The sequence below is a fragment of a genome, unplaced genomic scaffold (genome assembly GCF_019419815.1).
Source record: "Pyrus x bretschneideri cultivar Hongxiangsu unplaced genomic scaffold, Pyrus_bretschneideri_v1 Contig7, whole genome shotgun sequence".
Taxonomy (NCBI): Eukaryota; Viridiplantae; Streptophyta; class Magnoliopsida; order Rosales; family Rosaceae; genus Pyrus; species Pyrus x bretschneideri.
In genome coordinates this window covers 9225182-9249910 of record NW_025999809.1, presented here as the reverse complement: position 1 = coordinate 9249910, position 24729 = coordinate 9225182, and the positions used below count along the sequence as shown (strand labels likewise).

Sequence of the window (24729 nt, the reverse complement as noted above, 5' to 3'; positions counted from 1 at the left end):
GTTTTTAATTAACCCTATATAATGTCATTTATTAACCCTAATTTTACCCGATTGCTTTTGGATATTCCTGATTTGGATACTGAATTTTCTCCAGACAGCTAGTATCCGAGTTTTGCTTCACTAATTTTTTTGCAGAGGATCAATGGTTAAAGAAGTCGGGAACTATGTTAACATGTTCAACGGTACAGACTTTGAGACATGGAAGATTAAGATCAAGGCCTACCTATGTGTAAATGATCTCAATCTTCCTCTTAAAGGAAAGAAACCAGAAAGTATGGAGGATTTCGAATGGGAACTCCTAGATGCGCAGGCATTAGAAATTATCCGTGCGAGGTTGTCAAAGAAAATTGTGCAAAGAACAGCAAATGAGAACACCGTAGCAGGTCTAATGGCTACTCTGGCTGACTTGTACGCTCTGAAATCAACCGCGTACAATAAGGTGCAACTCACACGACAGTTACTCAATCTGAAGATGAAAGCAGGCACTAGCGCAACCAAGCATTTGAGCAAGTTCAACTACATTATCTTTCAGTTGTCCTCTATCAACGTCAACTACATTATCTCTCAATTGTCCTTATCAACGTCAAGTTTGACAATGTCGCACAGATAGTTTTTAGTGCCTGTCTATCAACGAGCATTGCCCTAAGAACAGCAAATGAGAAGACCACATAAAGTTTAACGGCTGCCCGGACTGACGTGTATGAGCTGAAATCGACAGCGTACAATAAGGTGCAACTGCTGCAACCGTTAATGAATCTGAAGATGAAAGAAGGCGCGCAACGAGCATATGAGCAAGTTCGAAGCTATAACTACTAAATTGTCCTTTAACAATGTCAATTTTGAAGATGACACAAGGGCGTCGATGACGATGTGTTCGTTGCCAGAAAGTTGGAGTGCTTGGGTGACTTCTTTCACACACTCTCTGCTGGAAAGGACAAGCTCGATCAGATACGACGATATCATGTGTCATTTAAGCCAAAGAGAGGCGCAGGAGATACTCTAGTGAAACCTCAGATAATACTTCTGCCTCAAACCTTGATTCAAGGGGTAGAGTATCTGAGAGAAGCTCGAGTCATGGTAGACGAAAGTCCAGGAATCATAAGTAGTAAGAATGTTGTCTGTTTTGGTTTGAAGAAGTGTTAATTGATCTTGGATCTTGAAAAATGTTGTCTGAAACCTACTTAATTTAGTCTGTTCTACAACATGTGATGATTGTTACCCTATATATTCACTTCCTGTTACCTTATTATATCTAGAGTTTGAGAAGGTTTATAAGAGCCCTTAAATGGTGCTCAACTAGTTGTATATGAACATCGGTTTTTGTCCCGTTTATCGACATATTAGTGTCCCTTGAGCTCCATTTTTTACTCAAAGTTTGTAACTAGTTACATTTGTGTATGTTCCTTGAAAATCTTACGAAGAAGAAGAAAAGACTAATTAGACTCTGAAATACGTTGGTTTGTAAGTTGCAGAGTTACAATTAGAGGTGCAAATCAACCCATTAGGTTAATAATGGGCACCTATTAAGATCGATTTAGTTTGATTTCATCTTACATCGTCATCACCACTACCAAAATCAGATCAAATTAAACAGATCTTAACAAGTACCATTAACAACCCAATAATTGATTTGACACATCTAATTACAACCACATCTAGTGCGTTCCCCAATCAGGCATGATTGAGGACATCAGTCTGATTAAGTGGGATTTAGCTAATCAGAAAAAGCACAAAACGTTCGAGTACAAAATCTAAAAGTTTATTACAGTATAATAAAGGCAACGTCAAATCATTTGGTCATACATTTATATGATGACACAATAATACAAACTAACCAGTACCAATATCGCGACCTTTGCCTGCCACTAATCACCACAACAGATCTACCTTCACTCTAACAAATACAACAACAATACCAAACAAAAACCCAAAAATATTGAGAAGAAAAAAAAAACATAAAACATTGTATATATATACTATGTGGACTGGCTGCCTTCTTCACTTATTACTTTTGGTTCCCAGCTTGGTACTGCTATACCAGTTACTCAACCGTGCTCGCTACTTGATCCGAAAATCATGTGTTATTATTCATGTTCGTGACATTTTTGTGGCTGTCACCAAAATGTTGCTGCTCCATGATCTGATTCAAGTACTGAATCATTGCATGTGAAATGTGTTTGGTTGTTTAGCCTGTGCAAGCATTTGAACAACTTCTCTCATGGTTGGTCTCTCCACACTGTGCTCTTGAACGCATAAAACCGCGACGAAAAACACTTGCATTGCTTCGTCCATCGGAACAGTGTCTAGTCGTTTGTCGAGGATCTTTATCACCCCTTCTTTCTGTGAGTTGGTCTGAATCTTGGTCCACTGAACAATGTCCATTCCCTCTTCCCCAAATCCACCAACTGGCCTTCTTCCTGTGATGAGCTCCAACAGTACAACTCCAAAGCTATACACATCGCTCTTCTCATCAACTTTCAATGTGTACGCATATTCTGTTCCATGAGGCACGGTAAAAAAGTTTAGCTGGTTGTAAAAGTTCATAACATACACAAAACAAGTGAAAAAGGGAAACTGATTTGTTAAAAGATACTTCGGTAAAGCTGCTTGACTATGATAGTTCTCACATTTAGTGAGACAACATGGAGTCGAATGAGACTAAAATACAGACGAGTCTCATGTGAAAAATGACTCATACAGACGTGATATATCCACTGTTCTATTTTGTTTTACTCCTCTACACAACACAGGTAAGGTAAAGCAATGGGGGTGTGGATGTAAAAGAAAAAGTTAGGGTTATGCCATATTCTTTACAGTTGTGCCACTTTCTAGGGTTTAGGGAAAGTAAAGCTTGGATCCCAAGCAAGATTCTTAATGGGTTGTATGGAGTTTTGTGGATTTTGGGTTCATATGGGTTTTTGGTCAAAAAAGTGGGTTTGTGATTGGGCTGAAGGAACATGGAATTTTATGGTTTCAAGACATGTATACTGCATTACACTACTCTCTGTGTAGAGAGCAATATAAAAAGCAAAAGGAGAATTTACCTATGTCAGTGGAGCCTTTGCCTATTTTGGAATCCATATGCCACTCCTACTTTGCTACTTTGGTAAAAAGTAAAGTACATACATATGAAAGGAAACATGTATTTTCTAGAGAAATACGCGTAATAAAACTGATTTTGTGTCTCTTCCTCCACATCTTAGTGCCTTTTGAACTTTATTTTTGATTAAAAATTTGTGATCTGTTTTTGTATGCGTACGTTTTCCTATCCTCTATTCATCTATTAATATTTTAATACCAAATTGAACAAAACAAATCAAGATCTGAAGTAATCATTCTCTCTTTTGTTATTAAAAGTGGCCGACTTAATCCACCAAGTCAGAGGAGACACATGGAATATGCTTTAATTACTTTACCAAAGTGCTGCATCAAAGTATATAGGTCAATTTTAGCTTATTGTCGCTACTTAGTAGCATATTCAATTGCTTGATGTTAATATTAAAAAATAAAAAATCTCAAAATAAGAGCAAAATTAGGGTGTAACCGGAGACATCCGTTTATCTCTCACTCATAACGTGACTCACATGATGTGTGAGATAGAAAAACAGTAATTCACGTGATGAATGAGGACACATCCCAGTTACATGCAAGAATCTCCGCTCGAATTGGAGTAATGATGTAGCAATAGAATTACCTGGAGCAATGTAACCGTATGAGCCAGCAACTGCAGACATGCATTCTGATGTTCCGGTGTCCTGCAAGAACTTGGCAAGCCCAAAATCTGCGACATGAGCCTCAAATTCTGAGTTGAGCAGAATGTTGTTGGACTTCACATCCCTGTGAAGAATCAATGGTGAGCAATCATGGTGCAGATAACAGAGCCCTTTTGCTGCTTCAATGGCTATGTTCAACCTAGTCTCCCACGTGAGATACCCTCCTCTCTTCCCATGTAAAACTTCACCCAAGCTTCCATTCGGCATGTACTCGTAAACCAGCAGATTGGTCTCTTTATTTGAACAGAAAGCCAGCAATCGGACGATGTTCCGGTGGCGGATTTTTCCCAGTGTCTGAATTTCTGCAGAGAGGCCATTGTCGTGTGACGAGCCTTTGTTGATCCCCAACAGCTTCTTGACAGCTACTTGCTCGCCTTTCGACATTGTTCCTCTGTAGACAATCCCAGCTCCACCTCTCCCGATCACATTGTTATCCTTTACGCACTCTAAGATGTCTTCACTTCCGAATTCAAGCTTTTGGAATGCTGTGAGCTTCCACGAGTTCGAATTTTTTCGCACCTTTCTGGTCTTGATGATTGCGAATGTTGCAAACACGAACGAGCAAAGCAAGAGTCCTAGAGCAAAGAGAAGCTTGAATTTGCCAAGGACATGAGAGCGCATGCCAGTTTGGTTGTGATCCCTTGATGATGAGGCTGAGGAGTAGTTGCATGGATTCGCAGAAGAGTCACAGAGCTCAGGGTTACCGACGAAGGATGTGGAGTTGAAAAACAAGTATTGCCCTATTTGTGGGATTGGACCGGAGAAGTTATTGTGTGAAAAATCAGCAGACGTTAGGCTTTTCAAGGAGCCTAGCTCCTTTGGGAGGCTCTGGTTTAGGTGGTTCCACGACACGTTGAAGTAATTCAGTATGTGGATTTGAACAATCTGAACTGGGATTGGACCTGAGAGTTGGTTTTGGCTCAAATCTAAGTAGGTTAAAGCGATACAGTTTCCAATCTCCGGAGGTATTGTACCCGAAAAATTGTTTCTGCTCACATCCAACTTGAGAAAGCTTTGCAACCGGCCTATTTCAGATGGGATTTCTCCAGTGAATTGGTTTCCACTCAATAGAAGAATCTGCAGGCTTGAGAAGTTTCCGATAGATGCAGGAAGGCGCCCGGATAAGCGGTTGCTTGACAGATTCACCTGACTGAGTTTTGAGGGTTGTTTGCTTCTTTCCTGCAGAAGCTGTCCAGTGAGATAATTGTTCTGTAGCTCTACTAGTGAGAGCTCTGGCAAGTAAAGAAAGCCCGGCGGGATTGATCCAGTGAGATAATTCTGCCCCATTCGGACTCTTACTAAAGTATCACATTTGCCAAGGTCATCAGGTAGAGGCCCAAAGAGAAAATTGTTGAGCAGAATTAAGATCTCCAGCCGCCTCCCAAAGCAAAGAGATTTTGGGACAACCCCGGTGAGCTTGTTACTCGAAAGATCAAGCTCAATCAGTTTGCCATTCTGACCAAGCTTTGAAGGTATGGCTCCAGTGAAGTTGTTATGCCACAGCTTCAAGACTTCCAAGTTCGGTAGCTCCGCGATAGAGCGAGGAATCTCACCGTGAAACTTGTTGATGAAGAGGTTCAGTAGTGTGAGCTCGCGGAGGCTAGAGAACTCAGCGGGGATATCTCCCGTCAGCGCATTGTTCGAGAGATCAAGAGACCTCAAGCTACTCAAGTTTCCCAGCTGAGCAGGAACCGAACCGCTGAGCTGGTTTGTTTGCAAGAACAAAGTGTCTAGCTTTTTCAGATTGCCTAGCTCCGGAGGGATTGGCCCCTCCAAACCGCAGTTTGCGAGGTCTAAATGAAACAGATTGATCAGCTTGCCAATTTCTGGTGGGATTCCGCCTTCAAATTCGTTGTAATATCCCAACAAAAGCTGCTGTAGGTTAGTGAGGTTTCCGAGCTCGCTCGGTATGTAACCGCTCAGGTCATTTCCCGCAATTGACAGATAATCAAGCTGCACCATGTTTCCATAGCTAGGAGGAATGCTCCCACTGAAGTAGTTCCCGCCAAAGTTCAACCGCTTCAGCCTCGGAAGCTGAGTGACACCTAATGGAAGTGATCCATTGAAATCGTTGTTGTAAGCATCTAGCATTACAAGCTCCTCCAACTTAGAAAACTCCAAATCCAAGCTTCCACCGAACCTGTTGTTGGAGATGTTGAGGTTTTGTAGCTCGGCTAGTTTGTGGATACCAGGAGGAAAAATACCCGAAAATCCATTTCCTGACACCGAAACATTGACAAGGGTGCGGAGTTCAGTGATCACTGGCGAAAGGGTGCCCGAGAGATTGTAGTTGGATATGTCAAGTGAGACTACTGATCTGTTGAGGCTGTCACACTTGATGCCAGCCCAAGAGCAGAGGAACATGTAGTTTGACACATTCCAAGTACTTAAGAAGGATTTTTCGAGTCTTCGAAATTTTGTTTGAGAGAAACAAGAATTGATGCTTGCCTCCTGAGAGACGGATTAAGTGATGAAACAGAAGAAAAACAAGTGAGGAACAGAAAGAGAGAGCAGAGGAAGACAGAGATCATTTCGGAATTCGCCATTGAAGGGTTTCTGGATTATAGAACAACTGCAACCATTTCATTCATGTGTGATCTGATTTTTATTTTTTTTTGGAGAGAGAGAGAGGGAGAGAGATGACCTTGGATACTATTAGTAAGAAGCTTTCAGCTTTGGCTTGGAATTTTGGAGGTCTTTGTAGCACAGCATGTTTTTGGTTGCATCTTTCAACTTTATAGAAAGGAAAAGCAAAAGCAGCGTCACGCATTTTTTGCATATAAAGAGATTCATAGCAACAGCGGACCGTTTGATCAACCAATATTCAAAATTTGCTTTACCTTCAAAGTCCTTTGCTTTATGCTTATTATTCATCTAATTGAAAAAAAAAAAAAAAAGAGATTAGACCCAAGTGAGAATTTTAAAGTGACAATCATAAGGAGGAAATCATTTCATCAAACCAAATTGATTGGAGGCTTGATATGCATTAGTTCCAATTCACGTTTGTTTCAACCATAGTTCAACCATTGCATTGTAATATAATTTTGGTTTTGGTTGAAAAATATGAAAAGAAAGAAAGATGAAATGAAAACGACGAACTGAAAACAATTACATGTTCTTTTTCACTTTCAAGTTTTTGTTTTCGTATAATCTACTTCTTTTCTTTTTTATTCCTCCTACTACCGCCCTTCATCCTTTTTCATTTCTCATTTCTCCCATGTATTTCCTTCTAGCTCTAGTACAAATACTAAAACTAAATGCTAAAAAGTGATATGGTTATCAAACGATCACTTAATTTTGTTACTGTGATGGATAAAGTAAACCTGACTTTTCTTCTAGGTCTCACCTTGTTCTCTGGTTGGATACTTTGTTTGATACATGCGATATCAGTAAAAGAAACCAAACATATGACTTTGGTGTACTGAATTAATACTTTTAATCGCTTCAACTACAAACTCATCACTTTGATCAGATACCTTAACTTCTTGTGTAAACGTTGTTGCATTACACCAACATTTATACTTATAAATGAAGCCAAGAGGATTGATGAGGGGGTCTTTTTGGGTTGAACTAATGATGATTAACTAAGAGCCAAAGAAAGATATGATCAAGTTGGGAGAAGAAGCAGATAAAAGCTCCATGATTTCCAGCTTTTAAAGTGGACACATTAATTGGGTTCTTTTAGACCATCTTCCTCCCCTCGGCATTTTGATTGGAATATGTAGCAAAAGTAATTGAAGAAAGTTGAGATTTTATCATAAAATCAATTGGCTACATGGAGTAGCCAAATTACTTATAAGTATATGCAAGGTCCTTTCTTTTCCCGATGTGGGATTGATTCAACACGTCACAACACAATTGAGTGACGTGGAGCTTAACACGTAAGACAACTTGTTCTCATACCATGAAAAAAGTTAAGGTTCCATAATAAAATTAATTGACAATACAAGCGAGTAGGCCAACTTATATATAAGTTTATGCAAAATTCCTTCTCACCTCAATCTAAAATTCATTCTCTTACAGTACTCTAGTATATTATTAAGGAGGAGGAGGAGCCCTCCGTCCATCCTCCTTCTCCTTTTGCTTTAGACCAGAACGTGAAAAAAGAAAAAGCATATAGATTGATTTTGGAGATGTTGGGATTCATCGCCTTAATCTATGTCATTCTCCTCGCTCTCCCTCCCTCTCTTTTTGTGGGCCTCTTTTGAATCTTTCTTTATTTTTATTTGGTCAATGAGTTATAATATGTAGTTCTCCCTAGGAAGCATAATTATGAATGCAATAAAGCCAGGTTTGGGAAGCTTATTACTGTTCAATTTTCTCTTTAAACCAACAACTCTCGTTAGGTTGAGGGATATGAGTTTGGTCAGTTGGTTATCATATTGTTGCACTTAAGTTTGATTTTTTTGTTTCCGTAAATAAGTATTTTTGAATTTAGAAAGAAAAAGAATTTTAGAGAGACAAATTGCAGTTTTATATATGAGACATAACCTTTTGTTTTTATGATTCAACAAATTACTTTTGTATATCTATCAAGCTATGATTTGTAAGTAAATATGAGTTTCTTTATATAGGCTTAATTATGCCAGTGGCTCTGAAACTATGTTAAACCTCAATTGCCCTCTGAAACTCACAGTGATTCATTTTATCCCTCTCGAACGACGTGTTCTGACTCACCTTGTATGTACCTATAAGTAATTGAGTTGTTCCCCATATTGCCAATTGGTTTTATAAGAGAACGTCAACTTTATTTATGGTACCAGGGCAAGTTGTCTCATGTGTGAAGCCCAAACACACGTGCTCCATGTCATCCCGTTTTTGTTGTCCACGTACTAGGCTTGAAAGTTCACTACATGTGAGAGGATATGTTGAGAGTATGAATCCCATATCGAGAAAAGAATATACCTTGCACGTGCTATATGTAATTAGACTACTTCTCATATTGTCAATTAATTTTATAGTAGCACTTCAACTTTCTTCAAGTTCGTCATAAACCGATCTCTTTTCCCCCTCCTTCCCTTCCTACGCTTTCCCCCTTCTCCCTCTCTTTGTTGACATGTTTGAATCTTTTTCACCTGAACTGAAGGACTCTAGGCCGATCTATACACATATAAATACATACACAAAGTAGATGCCTCAAGTGGAATGAACCCTTGAGATAATATCATAAGGTTGCCTTGGTTTAAAGAGACCACAATAATTGACAATGTTGCCAAACGGGACACTAAAGAAGATAAAAAACTACTGCTTTATATTATGATTCAATTTTTAGAAAAAAGAAGACAAAACACTCGATTGATCCTCCCCCAAATGGAAATGGTGTCTGAGCTCGTGTAAGGTGATTGCTTGCTTCCATGCCTCTACACACTTTGATGATGATGCTGGTTTATGCACCAATGGTCCATCATCGCAATCATCATCAGCAGCGGAATCTTCCTTGCTAGTTGGCTACTTTTAGCCTTAATAATAATTATGTGGATCATTGGACTGCATAACTAATGACCCTCCTAAAGTCACCAATATTCAACTCCATCTCCAACATGTTTGAACAAACATTTGGATTCACATTGTTGAGGAATTTTTCTTGCAAACATCAATATAAGTATGATTTAGGGAGTCGAACACAGGACTTTCGGTGCATGGCTGATAGTTGCAGACTTGTAAGGTTTTTTTTCTCGGAGCAAGATGAAGCCCACACGTCACTTTGCATAGTTGTATTTAGCTACCATGCCTTAACCTCTTTGAAGTATCTTGTCAAATATCTTGCCCCGAAGACATCCATGCTAATGATAGCATTAAAAACACATATATTTATTCTCCACCAGACATTTGTGATCACTTAAGGGTTGAAAGTAAAACACAAAATACGTCTGATTATTCTCCACCATTGAAGTCCAAGTTCAACGGTGAGAGATCAATGATGACACGTATGTTGGTCTCCGAATGAGCACAAAATTGTGGTGGTTAAGTATAAAGAACAAGTCTAGTACGTGCAGAGAGAGAGCATGAAAGTGATGACTGATTCAGTTAGGCTGACTGACTCATCACAAAAAGAAACAAACAAACACTGATTAGGGTTTGGTGGAGTGTCAATGCAGTAGCACCTACTGCCCTACAATGTTTTACATATGCGTGTCAATATATACTATATATATATATATAGACATATATATATATATATCTTTTTAAGGATATGGACGAACGCAGTGATATTGGCATCACCAGATCTGCCTTTGAATCACCATATCTGAAAAGAAAGTGGCTTTATGTTAATCATCTCTTTAGCTTTAGTCGAGAAACCAATAGCTTACCTCCTTAGTGCCATAATTTGGTTGATATTGCTGAGGATATCACATCGCTGTACTACTCCCACCACCTAACTACGTTTAATCCCTTATTACCTGTTAAATTTACTAAGAATTTTAGTTACCATTGATGTAACGCTAGAAATGACGTCATGCATACCACATAACATTAGTCATTCTTCGGAATTTTTGGTGAAGGAGGTGTACAAAATACGGCTTAAACCATTCAAACCATCCGAGCACACAATTTGGTTCAGTTCAGTTTGACCTACTTGTCCTCTTACTCTGAACCAAATCTCTTTAGGAAAAAAACTACTTAACCAAACTGACTGCTAATTGAATTGAGTTTGTTCGATTATGCTATTAGTTTGAGGCATCAATCAAATCAAATCATTTTGAGCCGTGATGTTACATTGATTTTGAGTATTGTATGAGTCCTAAATCGAATTAAACTAACCATGCCTGCCTCTAATTTTTTTTTTTTTTTTGAACAACGATATTATCTACATTAAGGACGAGGGGTAGGCTTATCCTGACAATGAGCTAGCAATAATGTGATTCAAATTCGCCTTTGGCGAAAATCAAATTTAAAATCTCTCACTTATAAGTGAAAAAGAATACCAACTAACATTACAGTTGTAATAATCATGTTCTTTGCATAATTTGTTCCCCATTAGGCTTTCTTTTTTGGGTCGGCCGAAGGATTCCTGGAAGGAAAAAGGCCTAAACAAAGGAAAGCCCAAAAGGCCCATACCAATGGAAAGCCCAAACGGCCCACACCAATCTTTTGCTCATTATATATTTGAAATTTAAACCAAAAGAAATAGAACAGTGTCTCGTCGGACGAAAGTTCCCAAATTCCAGAGGGATCGACAATGAAGCAGCAATCCAAGGACCCATTCGAAGCGGCGTTCGAGGAGCAAGAAGACGACTCACCGCCCGATTCTCCGGCCGTCGCTGAAGCCGCGCGCGCCGCCTTTGGTGCCCTAGAAGAGGACGACCCTCTTCTTGTTCCTGGCCCGTCATCTTCGTCCGCGCCATCAGCTGCAGCGCCGAAAGCAACAGCAGTTACCAGAACAAGAACAACGCCAACTTCTGCTGCGACGGCGCCCTCCGCCTCTGCTCGGCCCGCTGTCAAGAACAAGGATGACGACGACGATGACGACGAAGACAACATGGATGTCGAGCTCGGAAAGTTCTCCGCCACCGGTGATCCTGACAAAATGGCCAAGATGCAGTATGTTGCTTTCGAATTTTTCACTTTTATTTAACAGCATTTCATAATTAGGCTTATTTTTTAGTAATTAATCACTTTTTCATAAACCCCAATTCGTAATTCAGCTTTTTTTTTTTTCTTCAAGAAATTGAGTGTCTAGTTTATCAATTTACTAATTAAGGTTTGTAGATAAAAGTGCTTTGTAACTTGATGGAGCAGATTCATCATACTTTGATTTATAGCAGTAAGGGGAAACACTTCGAACTCAGATATTTAAAGAGAAACTCGACTTACATTGTAAAACCAAGGGATTTCGTAACTAAGAATCGATTAGAGCATGACTAGTGTATAGATGAGGGTTTTGTTTTCTCCAATTGAGCTGTTGAAGTGTTTTTGTTATAAAGCTTATCGTCGTTGGGGTGTTTTTTCGGGTTTAGTAAAACAAGGGGGAAGGTGAGGCAACTCGACTAGGGTATGAAGGGTCCAAGTAGGTTTTGAATGACAACAGTTTGAAACAAAAGTTGTAAGCTTGCTAGATGTACTTTGCAGTATTCTAATTTCTAAGTATGCTTTCTTCCTTGAGCTTGTTCTAACTTGCGTTGTATCTCATGTAATACATCTGGTTGGTGATTATTCTTGTCCTTCTAAACTCCTAGATTTGAATAATCTTTCAGGGCTATTTTATCGCAGTTCTCAGAGGAACAGATGAGTAGGTACGAGTCGTTTCGCAGAGCTGGATTTCAGAGGGCCAACATGAAAAGGGTGTGATTCCTTGTTACCTTTCCATAAAGAAGGCATTTCTGGAACCTGTATAGAATTTTCATATTTTCAACAGTAGCCATTTGGCATTAATGTTTGTGTGCATTATTTGTTGCAGTTGTTAACTAGCATTAGTGGAACTCCAAAAATATCTGCGCCAATGAATATTGTAGTGTCAGGGATAGCAAAGATGTTTGTTGGTGAACTTGTTGAGACAGGTATGTTATAAAAAATTTAGAGTAACATGAATTTTAATGGCCCAACATTTATTTGGCTTACCAAGAGCCTCTATGTTCACTTGCAGCCAGAATAGTGATGTCGGAGAGGAAAGAGTCTGGGCCAATCAGGCCATGCCACCTTAGAGAAGCATACAGAAGGTTGAAGCTTGAAGGGAAGATACCAAAGAGATCACCGTCTAGGCTCTTCCGGTAGAATGACCAATTTCACGTTCTGGTGCTCATTGGACAGGTTACTACTCATAACCTTGTTAGATGTCATGGAAATCTATTGTGTGTTTGATGGCATTCTCATCCTGTACCTTTTAGGCAGTCGAATTGAGAACACCAAACCCTTCAAAAGGAAAACTGCAAATAGAAAACATATGAAAACAAGAGAGAAGCAGATAGAGAATTTGTTATAGAACGAGGGTGTTTTTCTACCTAGAACAAAAATGCTGGTTTTCATCTATATGAAGTAAAGTTGCTTCAAAACTCTGCACCATGATGCTGTGATTGTCAGATTCAAAGTCATCTAACCTTCATAAGTTAGGCCACTGTTATTCTCTTAAAGTTGTTTTTGAGATCCTCCCCGTCTCTTTGAAAGGTAAAAATATCACAAGTGGTGTCTGGTTGTTGGATAGGTTTGTTTTCTGAAGGTTATTTGGAAGACTTAGAAACATCAGCCCGTGAGTAAAACACGTCTGGTTAGTTTGAGCATTGATTAATGTGTGCTAGGAATACACGGGAATATCAGCCCATGACGGAAATGTGATCTTATGACTAGGCTCCTGATCTCAAGAACAAAGCATGAGATCACGATCCCATTGTTTGTTTATTCTGTGAAGAGTTAAAAATGTACAGCTGCCGATGATTCATTCTTTATAATTGGTTTAGCTGTAGCATACTGAAGATAGGAAGTCCTTTCTCATGTTGCTTTTCGCAACCCCAAACATGGTATATACATCTATTTGCTTCTTTTGTGTTTTTCTTTGAGTGGAAGGCTATTTGGTGGCACATTGCTTTACAGTTTACACATCATTTCATTTTATCCTGACACAAAACTGTTGGATGAAATCTGTAAAATATACTTATGTGAAGAAATTTATTACTGTGTTGTTCTACTTCTGTTCTAAATCGGTCTTTCTTCTGCTCATATTTGAAGGTCGACATATCTGTAAGTTGGAGCTGGGAGACAATACCATACGATTAAAGACCAGATGTATTGCACTTCATCATCACTTGTGGTAGTTTCTTCCTCTTCGATCGCGTTTTTTGGGAGACAATGAAGGTGCGATTTAAATCACAATAACGATGATGTTGCCAGCTTCGTTTGTTGTTGCCGTTTTGACTTGTGACCCATAACACTTATGCTAGTAATTTGCCGTCCGTGCTATGTTGGTACATATTTTTTCTCGCAACCAAGCGACTGATTGGATGTATTATAAGATATTGGACCTGTGTAGTCATTGTAATTTGTGCCGTTCAGTTGCTGATACATTAAAATATTTTGCATGTGGATGAATGAGTTTATAAAGATACTGAATGTCACTGGGTCGGGTCGAAAATATATGACTTGGAATTCATTGGTTATTTCCGCTGCTGTTATTTATTTTTGGAAGTACCCAAATGAAAATGCTTACATGCTTTTAAAGGGAAAATGGAATGTATTTTTTTTTTTTTGGTATACAATGATAACCACCCCCGATTTCTGTAAGTTGGTGGCACGTTTTGTGTTCGATTTCTGGAATTGGTAGATCGCACGACGGTGGTCAGGAGAGTTTCTGTGTCTTTTTTGGCCCGCCCCCGGTAAGATGGATTGTCGTCGGTTGGTTCCCCTTTTAAAAGGGAAAAAAAGATTATATTTACATTAAGTAGGTAGGGAACTTAGATTAAGCTACACAATGGAAATAGTAGTTTAGTTTGAATTTAGTTTCGATGATATGTGAATTTTGGATCTTTCATGTATAAGTAAAGAGAAATATCACTCGTACTGAGTAATAAAACTTGATGGACGCTTAAGTTGCTAATAAAAGGGGATTAAATTGTGGTTTATATCTCGCTGATTGTTGCTTTAGCTTTATATTTTATTAAAAAAAATATGTAACTCGTTATGTTTGTGTGTATTTTCCTTGATTTTTATATTTGTTGAATTGAAAAGTTGAAAACTAAATTGCATGATTGCCCATGGTTTGACTGCACCCTCATTAGCATACCCAACAATTGAGCAAGTGTCACAATATTTTGTATTTCTTTTGGTCGAGGTCACAAATTTGTGTTTTAAGACTTGAGCTTATTTTGTTTGAGGTCAAAATATATTTTTATGTTTTAGAATTAAGTCAATCAACGCTTTGTGCTTTAAGGAGTTGTTAACGAGGAGAAAAAGTGTTTGTATGTCTATGTCAAAATATGAATTTATTTGTTGATCTCGTTTATCTATTGAGAAAAGTATGAAATTAATTACATTAGCAAAGTGTAGTTGGTACAATAAAAATAAAAATCCACAATTTTCGAGATATGGAGCTGAGGTTCGTTGTTGAACACGTCTTAGATATACTATCAAAATTTTCCCAAACTACGACTCAATTAAGTCTTCGCCGAATATGCAATTGGCGAGAGCACAAGTGCGGCTACCCTTTTACCTGGGTAAGTTCATATCTAAGTAGAGATTAGGCCCAATCCTCCAATGTTTGTATAATGGGCTGTGTGAATACAGAGAAGCCCAAACCAAGTAAACGTGTCCAGAGTGCCGACCCAGCCATTGCAGCTAGTCTGCTAAGCACCGGTACAAGTGCATAGTGCGTCTTGTTGTTAGCCTCCAGCGGCAACCATATTTTAGTCGCGTTGTATAAATTTATGTTATCGCCCACTTGGGTTCTGCCTCCGTCTGCCTCTCTGCCTCCCATCTCTCTCTCTCTCTCTCTCTGATTGTCTCGCCAGACTTTCGACCTGCCTTCTCCTCCTCCTCTATCTCTCTCTCTCTCTCTCTAGCTCTTCAGCCTCCCCGTCGTTGCTCGTGCCATTGATGAACAAATCCTCAGAAACAAACCATTGATTTCTGACAACAATTTTGACTCGGTTCTTCATTTGGGTTGTATCCAAAAAGGAGATGTTAATGCTGTGAGTTGGTAGTCCGAGAGGTAGAATTTTTCACCGGATGATGATGAGGTCTGCCTGCTGTTCCTCTTTTCATGTTTCTTGGTTTTTGTTTGCTTGATTGGTGTGCGATTCTCAGCGAATTAGTCCAAACCGTCGATTGGTTTTGTTGGCTTGTTGGTTCTTGGGATCAGGCTTCATCATTTCCTCCTGTTTCTGTAACTTTAATTTTTATTTTTTTCAATTTTCTGAACAATCGGTTGTTTACTGGATGAGAGATCTTCTCCTCTCTCTCTCTGATTTTTTCACTTGGGTCGAAATCAGCTTCTGGGTCCAATCGGATTCGGTTGCTGATGCAGAAATGCTTCGGCTCCCGCAAATAACAGAGCTCTCTGTCTCGGTTCTTCAGATTCAGCTTTCTGTTGTCAGCTGCAGAAAAATGGTGTTTGAAAACTGGTTTCGGTTTCGAATCACTCCTCACCAACATTCAAACCACTCTCACCAATACCCAGCCTCTGTTGACCAATTTCGATTCCCCGTTTTCAATCAGATTGCAAAATTGTTTCCAAAAATTTCAGCTAAGATCTTGGGTCTTATCATCTCTTCAGTAAAACAGATAATCCTACCCAGAAATTTGATCTTGGAACCAGAAATTCTGAGTTCGTTTTACTTATTTCCTTCTCAATTATCGTCCAAATTGATGTCGATTTGTTCTTCGATTTTATGAATTCAGCTGCGGAAACGGATTTGCGTTTAGATTTCTCTAATGGGTTCTTGAATTTGTTTTTTTAGGTACCTGAGAGTGAGCCCAGATTGCGTTCCTCTGAGCAATGGCAAGAAACCAACCGTGAGAACCATATCCAAAGACGACGGGATTACAGACACCGTGACAACAAACAGTGTAGTCACATCTCTAGAACCCACCAAACCCTTCAGATTCCGATCCCAACCCACGCCTCAAGACCAGACCCAATCCCAATTCGGAGCCCGACCCACTTCCCCAGACGGCGAAATCCACCACCAGACCCAGCAGCGGCTGGACAAGAGTCCCAGCCGGACTCCCAGCCCAATCCGCGGCGCCGGCGACGTGCTGCTGCAGTGGGGCCAGAGAAAGAGGTCGAGAGTCTCCAGGACTGAGATCCGAGCTGTCACCGATGAGTCCTCTTCGTCAGCCCAAGCGAGGCAGGCTTCAAAGCTGCAGAGGAGAGACAAGTCCATGCTGCCGCCACCGCCGCCCCTTCCGTCTTCTTCCTCCACTACGTCGTCGTTTTCTAATGGCGGCAGACCGAGAAAGGAAGCCTCCGGGTCGCTTCCTAGCAGGTACCGTATACCAACCTTCCGAGTATCAATGCCTTTCATTATTTTGTTTTTATTTCTTTCCTTTTTTCTCCCTGTGGATTAATAATATTTACCACTTTTAATGCATTTTTTACTGCTCCAGATCACTTGGTAGATCTTGCATTATATCTGTTCTTGTCAAAAATATTTAAAGTCCAGTCCTCCAATCACGTTGGTTTTACTTTTTTGTCCACCCATTTTTTCCTAATATATGCTATGATTTTATTTGGGGTTTTTTCCAATTAGGGTTTGCAGGCTGAGATTTTGTTTCTTCAGAGACTGTTTGGTCCTTTGGTTCAAGATCTAAAATTTACAAACCCTTTGGGTCCTTTTTGGTACAACCAACCCATGTTCTTGTCCAGCTGATCCTGTTCAATCCAACTTCAAAAACTAGGCTTTTTTACAATTTTTCATTTGTTTGACCCTTTTACCCCTAGACACACCATAAAATTTCATTAATCATCCATCTCTCTCAAGGTCTTTCAGCTTTTCTCTCATAGGAGACCAAAGAGTTTCAAATGCTCTGTTTTGCTCTCTCTGTTTTTCGCTTTGTTTTTCACTTTTTGTGAAGTGGATTTATAGAAAATCTCATCACCTTCCTTGAAAATGCTCCCTCCCAATTTACCTTTTTTCGCATTGGAATTTGTGGTACTGTTTCTAGATATTCTTGGAGATAGTGAGAGTATTTATCTAATTAATTAGTATATAATAGAAGGTTAATCATGCTTTTTCTTCATTTCATTGGGTCTTAAATCCTGTCCATTTCTGTTGTCTTTCCCTCTGATTAATTATCTCTGTTCTGGGAAAGTGTAGAAAAAAAAAAACCTCCATCTGATCCCTCCCACTTCGGATCCCACTTCCAAAAGTCACCACCTTTTTCATCCATCTAAATCTCCCCAACTCACCCATTTATTGCAATCTCCTCTTCTCTTCTGCCATGATCAGGAATTTGGAAGATCGATCTGCCGGCGTTAATGGGTCGCCATCGAGAAACCCTACTGGTGGCAGCAACGGCCGAGCCGCTTCTAGATCTACGGCGGGGAAAAGATCTCCTCCGCCGGAGAAAAATGAGAGAAAGGTGCCAGCTTGCTTGGGCAGGTCATCAGCAGCAGCCAAAGATGACAGCAAGCCAAATGGAGCTCAAGCTGAACGTGTGAATCATGCTGATTCTACTTTGTTGCAATCGGATCAATTAGCCGCTGGTTCGCGAGCGGCGGCTAATTCTGCTGCCGCTGCGGCAGCGGAGAAGGTGAACTACGAAGTGGTGGAGTGGCCGAGAATTTATATTGCTCTGTCGAGGAAGGAGAAGGAAGATGATTTCCTTGCAATGAAAGGCACGAAGCTCCCTCAGAGACCCAAAAAAAGAGCCAAAAATGTTGATAGAGCTCTGCAGGTTATGTAAAATTTAAATCATTGTTATTCAATTTTATTTTAATTTTAATTTTTGGGTTTAATAATTTAAATATATTTTTTTGTTGGCAGTATTGTTTTCCAGGGATGTGGCTGTCTGACTTGACAAGGAATCGATATGAGGTCAGGGAGAAGAAATGTGTGAAGAAGGTAATATGCTGCTCCTTCCTGCTGTTTTCCTCTTTTGTCTTTTTCCTCAGTTTTTTATAAATTTTAAATTTCCACACACCTTCATTAATATGGAAAAGGAAATATATTTTTGCTAGAGAACAAGATCCAACTAGATTTGAGGTCAGGTGTTATATGAAACGGGTTCAATGCTACCGTAACGTTTCAGTTTAAAAATGTATTGATTTGTGAATAAAAACTTACACAATAATATGTTATTAGACTGAAACTTCGACGATAGACACAATTCATGTAAGGTATTCGTATATAATTGACATTGCTCAAAAGTTTGCGACTAATTGTCATTCACTTTTTGTTTTCTTAGTGGAGGGAATAATTAGGTGCTTAAAGTGGAGAATAATAATATTTCTTATAGTGGTGAAAATTGAAAAACAGCCTGTAGTTGATTTATTTATGGAAGTGTATTTTGACATTCTTTTTTTTAGTGTTTTAGACATGTTATTCCTCTTTTGGTTTTTTTAGTTAAAATGGTCTTTGACATTATTATAACTCTTTATTTTAATATTTGAGATTTAAAATCGATAAAAATGATCTTTGAGATTGTCCACTGACAATCATTTTGGTATTTTAGTAAAAAATCTTTGTTAAATTAAAGAAACTACTAGTTCAAGAGGAAGAGTTGATTTTTAAAATGGTCTCTGAAATTATTATAACTCCTTATTTTAATCTTTGAGATTTAAAACCGATAAAAGTGATCTTTGAGATTGTCTACCTTCAATCATTTTGGTATTTTAGTAAAAAAATCTTTGTTAAATTAAAGAAACTACCAGTTCAAGAGGAAGAGTTGATTTGACAAAAATATTCTCAATTTAACAAAGATTTCTCATGGAACGGTGGGCAAACTTTGGACAATTTATATCAATTTTAAATATCAGGGATGCAAGGGAGGAGTTATGTCAATCTTATAAACAATTTTGGAAAAAAACAAAAAAAATTCCTCTTTTAATTCCAAAAATACAATGTTGTAGGAGCATGACTAGTTCTCAAATTTTGATTTCTTTGTAACGCCTAATAAACTCCAAATTTTCTTTTATTTGTTTTATGCCAAGTATACAAAATTTAAGATAACAAGAAGAGGAAATGAAATCATTTGACACGGGTATTCCATTAATAAATTAAATTACATAATTAATGCATTGAAATCATAAATTTTACTTAAAAGTACGAATTATATAATATAGTTTAATTTGCTAGTGGAATACGCATGTGAACTGAGATAGGAAAAGTAAAATGAAGAAGGCAACTAGTATTGTTCAGCAAATAAATAGATAAAATAGTAAAGGTAACATAATATTTTGGTCGACCCTTGTGGTGATTGTGTTGGCTTTGCATGTGCAGCAAAAGAGAAGGGGACTCAAGGGAATGGACAGCCTCGACAGTGATTCCGAGTAGCCACCTTTTTTATTTTATTTCCCCTAAATTGTATAATTATTCAAAATTATTATAGAAAAGAAAAACAAAAAGTGTGAGAAATTCAAAAATCAAATACTGTTACCGCGGGTCAGGGGGTAAGGGCCCACTCACCGGCCTTTTCGTAGTCCACATGCCCTTGCTTTGTAGGACAGTGTTCCTGCCGTCGATGTCGATGATGATGGTTTTTGTCATTTTGAGGATCAACGGCTGAGCTGTTCTTGAGCTCTTAGGGGTAGTTATGAGATTGTAGACTTTGGGGTGAGGGCAGTTTGGTCAGCAGAGGTCATTGACCGGAAAAGTGAGAAGTGTACGTGGCTTTTTGACTCGGTCTGCCTGTGACTCTGTGGGCGCCACCCAACTCGGCAATTAGATAAACTAGAATTTTCTTTTTCTTTCTTAAATGTGTTTTTTATTTTATTTAAATTTATTGGTTTCTGGCATCGATTAATTGATGTTGGCTATAAATATCTTTTGGAGTTTTTTCATGCTAATCTCGTGTGCAAAGCTTACTTCTGTAATTCTCCCTTCAATAGCAAAGCTGTTTCACTTTTCTTTTTGTTACTAATTCCTCATAAAACACACAATTTTCTTATGCTTCGATGTATGTCTTACATGCCATTGTGTGAAACTTATTTTTAGTAAAAATATATTTTGAATTTTGAAAAAGCATTTCAAGTGCTTCCTGCTAGAAATACATAACTGGCGCTTCTTGAAAAATGTAAATGCTTTTGAAACTTAAAATTATTTTCTTTAAAAACGTTTTCAATTATTTTAAAAATATTTTCAAATGAGTGATGCTCCTTTTGCACACTAAAACACGAAAAGCAAATGTTGAGATCTAACTAAGTTTCATTTGACCAAATCTCAACAGTTAATTCGTGAAAAACGGTGTGATATAGACCCAAGCATGGAACCTGAGAGGACTTTGCTAACTTGTAGAATGGGCGGAGGACTTGGAATTTTCGACCCCATCGATTTCCTAGCAAGCTTCAGCTTCTTATATATTCACGGAGGACTTTGCTAACTTGTAGAATGGGCGGAGGACTTGGAATTTTCGACCCCATCGATTTCCTATCAAGCTTCAGCTTCTTATATATTCACTTGTATCCTCACCTCAGTACCCAGCCATCTGCAACGAAAAAGAAAACTTGGTAAAAATGGATAGGTTCCATGCTTGCTTATTCAACCCTACTTTTCACCTCAATATTTTGCTCTCTCTGGTTTTGGCCTCTTCATATCTTTCAGTCACTGCGAAGTCATGCATCGAGGAAGAGAGAGGAGCACTTCTCAGCTTTAAACAACACCTCGCCGATCCGTCCGGTAGGCTTTCTTCTTGGGTTGGTCCGGATTGCTGTCAATGGGAAGGGATTTCGTGCGACAACCGCACTGGTCACGCTACAAAAATTGACCTCCGTAATACTTATCCAGGTTGGTTGGGAGGTGATGAAGAGTGGGACCGGTTGGCTTATGAAAGGTCTCTCTTGGCAGGTAAGGTAACTTCATCCTTGCTTACCTTGAAACATTTGAGCTACGTAGACCTAAGTTACAATAATTTCCAAGGGATTCAAATTGTTTGCCAACTTAGAACTTTGAGATATCTCAACTTGTCATTTGCATCATCTGGGGGAGAATCTGAATTTCTCAAAAGCATTTTCAACCTTACTAACCTCCAAACACTTGACCTAAGTAGAAATTCTTTCACCGGTCATTTTCGGCCCCAACTTGCAAGCCTCGAATCTCTGAAACACCTTGATTTATCTGAGAATCACCTCAAAGGTAGAATTCCCAAACTCCTTGGACACTTTTGCAAACTAAAGACCTTAAACCTCGCTGTTAATGAATTTGATGGGGGGATTCAAGAGCTTTTGAGTGGTTTCTCAAATTGCACAAATAACAGATTAGAGTCACTAGATTTGTCTTACAATGAGTTTGCAACAGAATTGTCTGGCTCCTTAAGAGTTCCAACAAGCTTGCAGCACATTGACCTTGGAAGCAACTTGTTTTGGGGCTCGTTTCCAACTTCTGTTGGAAACTTGTCATCCTTGGAAAATCTAAACCTTGGGGGGCAACAACATGAACGGATCTATTCCCGAAAGTTTGGGCCAACTCTCTGAGCTAGTTGACCTGGATTTGGATGGCAATTCATGGGAAGGCATTTTAACAGAAACTCATTTGATAAATCTCACAAGACTGCGATCTATTTATATGTCCACGAATGCAGCTATGCCGCTCATTTTCAATGTGAGTTATGAGTGGAGTCCCCCCTTCCAGCTCCACACAATTTACATTATAAATTGTAGTGTAGGTCCTGACTTTCCTGTATGGCTTCAATCTCAAACTGAGCTACTTGATGTCACCCTTAGTAGCACCAGAATCTCAGATTCTATACCAGAAGAATGGTTCTTGAACTTATCTTCCAAAGTTGAAAATTTGGATTTATCTCACAACCAAATCCGTGTAAAGCTTCAATCCCAACTCAAATTTCCAAATTTATATTATATGGATTTGAGTCATAATCAATTTGAAGGTCCACTCCCTCTTTTATCTTCTCATGCCACTCGCCTTTTTCTCGGAAGTAATAGTTTTTCCGGGCCTATTCCTTCAAATTTCGGACAACTGATGCCCAAATTAAGAGTTTTGAATCTTGCGGAGAATCACTTGATTGGTACAATTCCATCCTCTCTATGCGACATGCAGAACTTGATAATCCTGTCCCTAAGGAGCAATCAGTTATACGGAGAATTCCCGGACGCATGGAGTGTGTGGCCAAATATATGGGTTGTTGATGTGGCATACAATAATCTCTCTGGTAATATTCCGAGTTCAATGGGTGTCCTGAGTTCTCTGCGTATATTGAAGATGAACAATAACAATTTCGGCGGTGAAATTCCTTTCGAGTTGAAAAATGCAACTTATTTGGGCTGTATTGATCTTGGAGGCAACAAATTAACCGGAAGTGTTCCTTTATGGATCGGATCAAACCACTCCGAGTTGTCTACGCTGCGTTTGCATTCCAACTTTTTAAGTGGGCACATCCCGCGCCATCTTTGCAATCTTCCCTTCCTTCACATCCTAGACCTCGGCCATAACAATCTTTCAGGGACTATTCCCAAGTGTTTGAAGAATTTGACTGCTTTGAATTTCATTCCAAGCGATAATCATACAGTGGCTTCATATCCTGATATGCAAACAACAGTCACGGCGAAAGGAAGCGAACTCGTATATTACCAGACGGCTTTGACATGGGTGTACAGCATTGATCTTTCATCAAATAATTTAGAGGGTGAAATTCCTGAAGAAATGACCAGCCTCACTGCATTAGGGACCTTGAACTTGTCAAGAAATCAGTTAAGGGGGAACATTCCCTCAACGATTGGAAATTTGCGTTGGTTGGAAACTCTTGATCTCTCACACAATCACCTTTCGGGACAAATTCCTCAAAGTTACTCCTCTTTGTCGCTCTTGGCTCATGTGAACTTGTCTTTCAACAACTTGGCTGGAAGAATTCCTTCAGGCAACCAACTCCAGACGCTCGAGGACCCATCCATTTATGAAGGCAATCCATTACTCTGTGGGGTTCCTTTAACTAAGTGCCTTGGAGATGAAACACCGCCTTTTCCCTCTAGTGATGCAGGAGATAATAAATATGAAGACGATAATGGAAAGCTTTGGCTCTATGCCAGTATCACACTCGGCTTCATCACAGGCTTTTGGGGAGTTTGTGGCACATTAATCGTAAAGAAGTCATGGAGGTATGCCTATTTTCGTTTCTTTGATGATATGAAAGATAAAGTAGCATTAGCAATTGCATTGAAAGTGGCTCAGTTGCAAAGAAACATATGATTCGAAATAATGTACTTAACTCATAATAGTATTCTTACTATGCGTGATGCTTTCTGTTGGTCTTTGTAATGTGTAATAAGCTACTAGAACACGATGTGTTCTGTTTTAAGTACTTCAGTTGTTTGCTTTGATTAAGATTTAACTTCAATTGTTTGTCGGAAGTTCGAAATTCAAATTTGATGCAGATAAAAATAATAATGTTCTAACAACAGTTGCATTCAAGGACTTAATTAGCTATTCAAACAAAACAAAAATGTGGATTTACAAAACGCTGAATAAGTTTACAAAGGAACATGTCTTGTATAACATATATCCAAATGAAATCTGAGCCACGCCCAAAACGCTGGAGATCTGGCAGATTCCGATTGGGCTCAAAACCAGGAACATCTTATGAGCACCTTGTGGCAATCACGAATCCAGACTTCTAACATTGGGTGGTCCTAGTATTGAACTTGAAGCATCCAGAATCGGATCAGAACCATCCAAAATTGAAGTTAAAACTATTACAAATAAAATTGTCCAGACTAATCGATAATGTTTTCACATGTTAATATCGTTCCATACTTCTAATTTCTACACATTATCAATTATTAAAACAAAAAATCATATCCGTTAATGAACAAACGTATCTATATATATATATATATATATTAACTAACACATGATCAAATCAAATAGTAAAAAATCATAAATTACAATCTAATAAGCATAGCAATAACTATAATCTATTAGAAATTCAAAATTTTTCATCCATTATACATCTATTTCAATAGCATCCTGTATTATTAATTTGGGCTAAGATTAGAAAGCTTAGTTAAATTTAAAAATTAGGACATTATAAAAAAATGAAAAATAGAAATTAAGAAATTCAGTGGTGGCGGACAGGAGAGAGGTGGAGCAAGTGGTGGATCCGTGGAGGGTTGGTAGGTTGTGGACGGAAGGAAAAAGGGAATTGGAAATAGGAGGAAAAAGAGATTTGGGCTTTGGGCATTACTAGAAAAATGTCCGCTCTCTGTATCGGATTTTCAAACTATAATCGACAACAGCTATGAATAATATCTACAGCAAAATTCACTCAAAAGGCTGCAGCACTACAATCGCATTCTCAAATGCAGTAATTAGACAATGCACATTTTACTTGAGTAATTCCCACAAAACCACAAATTAATAGT

At 38.8% G+C, this 24729-nt stretch overlaps 4 protein-coding genes across 6 annotated transcripts; 3 read left to right on the top strand and 1 right to left on the bottom strand.

Moving 5' to 3' along the window:
* Positions 1-1743: 1743 nt before the first annotated feature.
* Positions 1744-6583, bottom strand: LOC103958078 (leucine-rich repeat receptor-like serine/threonine-protein kinase BAM3). The gene is given in 3 exon segments (XM_048574075.1): positions 1744-2495; positions 3695-6163; positions 6166-6583. Coding segments are annotated over 3 exon segments (2961 nt in total). The 5' UTR covers positions 6320-6583; the 3' UTR covers positions 1744-2157.
* Positions 6584-10938: 4355 nt separating this feature from the next.
* On the top strand, positions 10939-13861 carry LOC103958079 (transcription initiation factor TFIID subunit 11). Of its 2 annotated transcripts, XR_007254239.1 has the most exons (6): positions 10939-11315; positions 11969-12056; positions 12172-12271; positions 12358-12521; positions 13172-13225; positions 13434-13861. XR_007254239.1 is itself a non-coding variant. In XM_009370303.2 (5 exons), the coding sequence occupies exons 1-4, from the start codon at positions 10954-10956 to the stop codon at positions 12483-12485; spliced, it is 678 nt and encodes a 225-aa protein (XP_009368578.2). In that variant the 5' UTR covers positions 10939-10953; the 3' UTR covers positions 12486-12521; positions 13434-13861. The 2 variants fall into 2 exon arrangements, 1 of the variants encoding a protein (XP_009368578.2); XM_009370303.2 differs by lacking the exon at positions 13172-13225.
* A 1102-nt stretch (positions 13862-14963) lies between these two features.
* Positions 14964-20275, top strand: LOC103958084 (pre-mRNA-splicing factor CWC22). 2 transcript variants are annotated; one of them, XM_009370305.3, is made up of 5 exons: positions 14983-15436; positions 16157-16684; positions 17648-18095; positions 18185-18262; positions 19640-20275. In XM_009370305.3, the coding sequence occupies exons 1-5, from the start codon at positions 15426-15428 to the stop codon at positions 19691-19693; spliced, it is 1119 nt and encodes a 372-aa protein (XP_009368580.2). In that variant the 5' UTR covers positions 14983-15425; the 3' UTR covers positions 19694-20275. The 2 variants fall into 2 exon arrangements, with proteins under 2 accessions (XP_048429913.1, XP_009368580.2); XM_048573956.1 differs by lacking the exon at positions 19640-20275 and having other exon boundaries at positions 14964-15436; positions 18185-18598.
* Positions 20276-21937: 1662 nt separating this feature from the next.
* On the top strand, positions 21938-23557 carry LOC103958123 (receptor-like protein EIX2). The gene has a single exon (XM_009370354.3). The coding sequence runs from the start codon at positions 21938-21940 to the stop codon at positions 23555-23557; it is 1620 nt and encodes a 539-aa protein (XP_009368629.2).
* The last annotated feature ends 1172 nt before the right edge of the window (positions 23558-24729 follow it).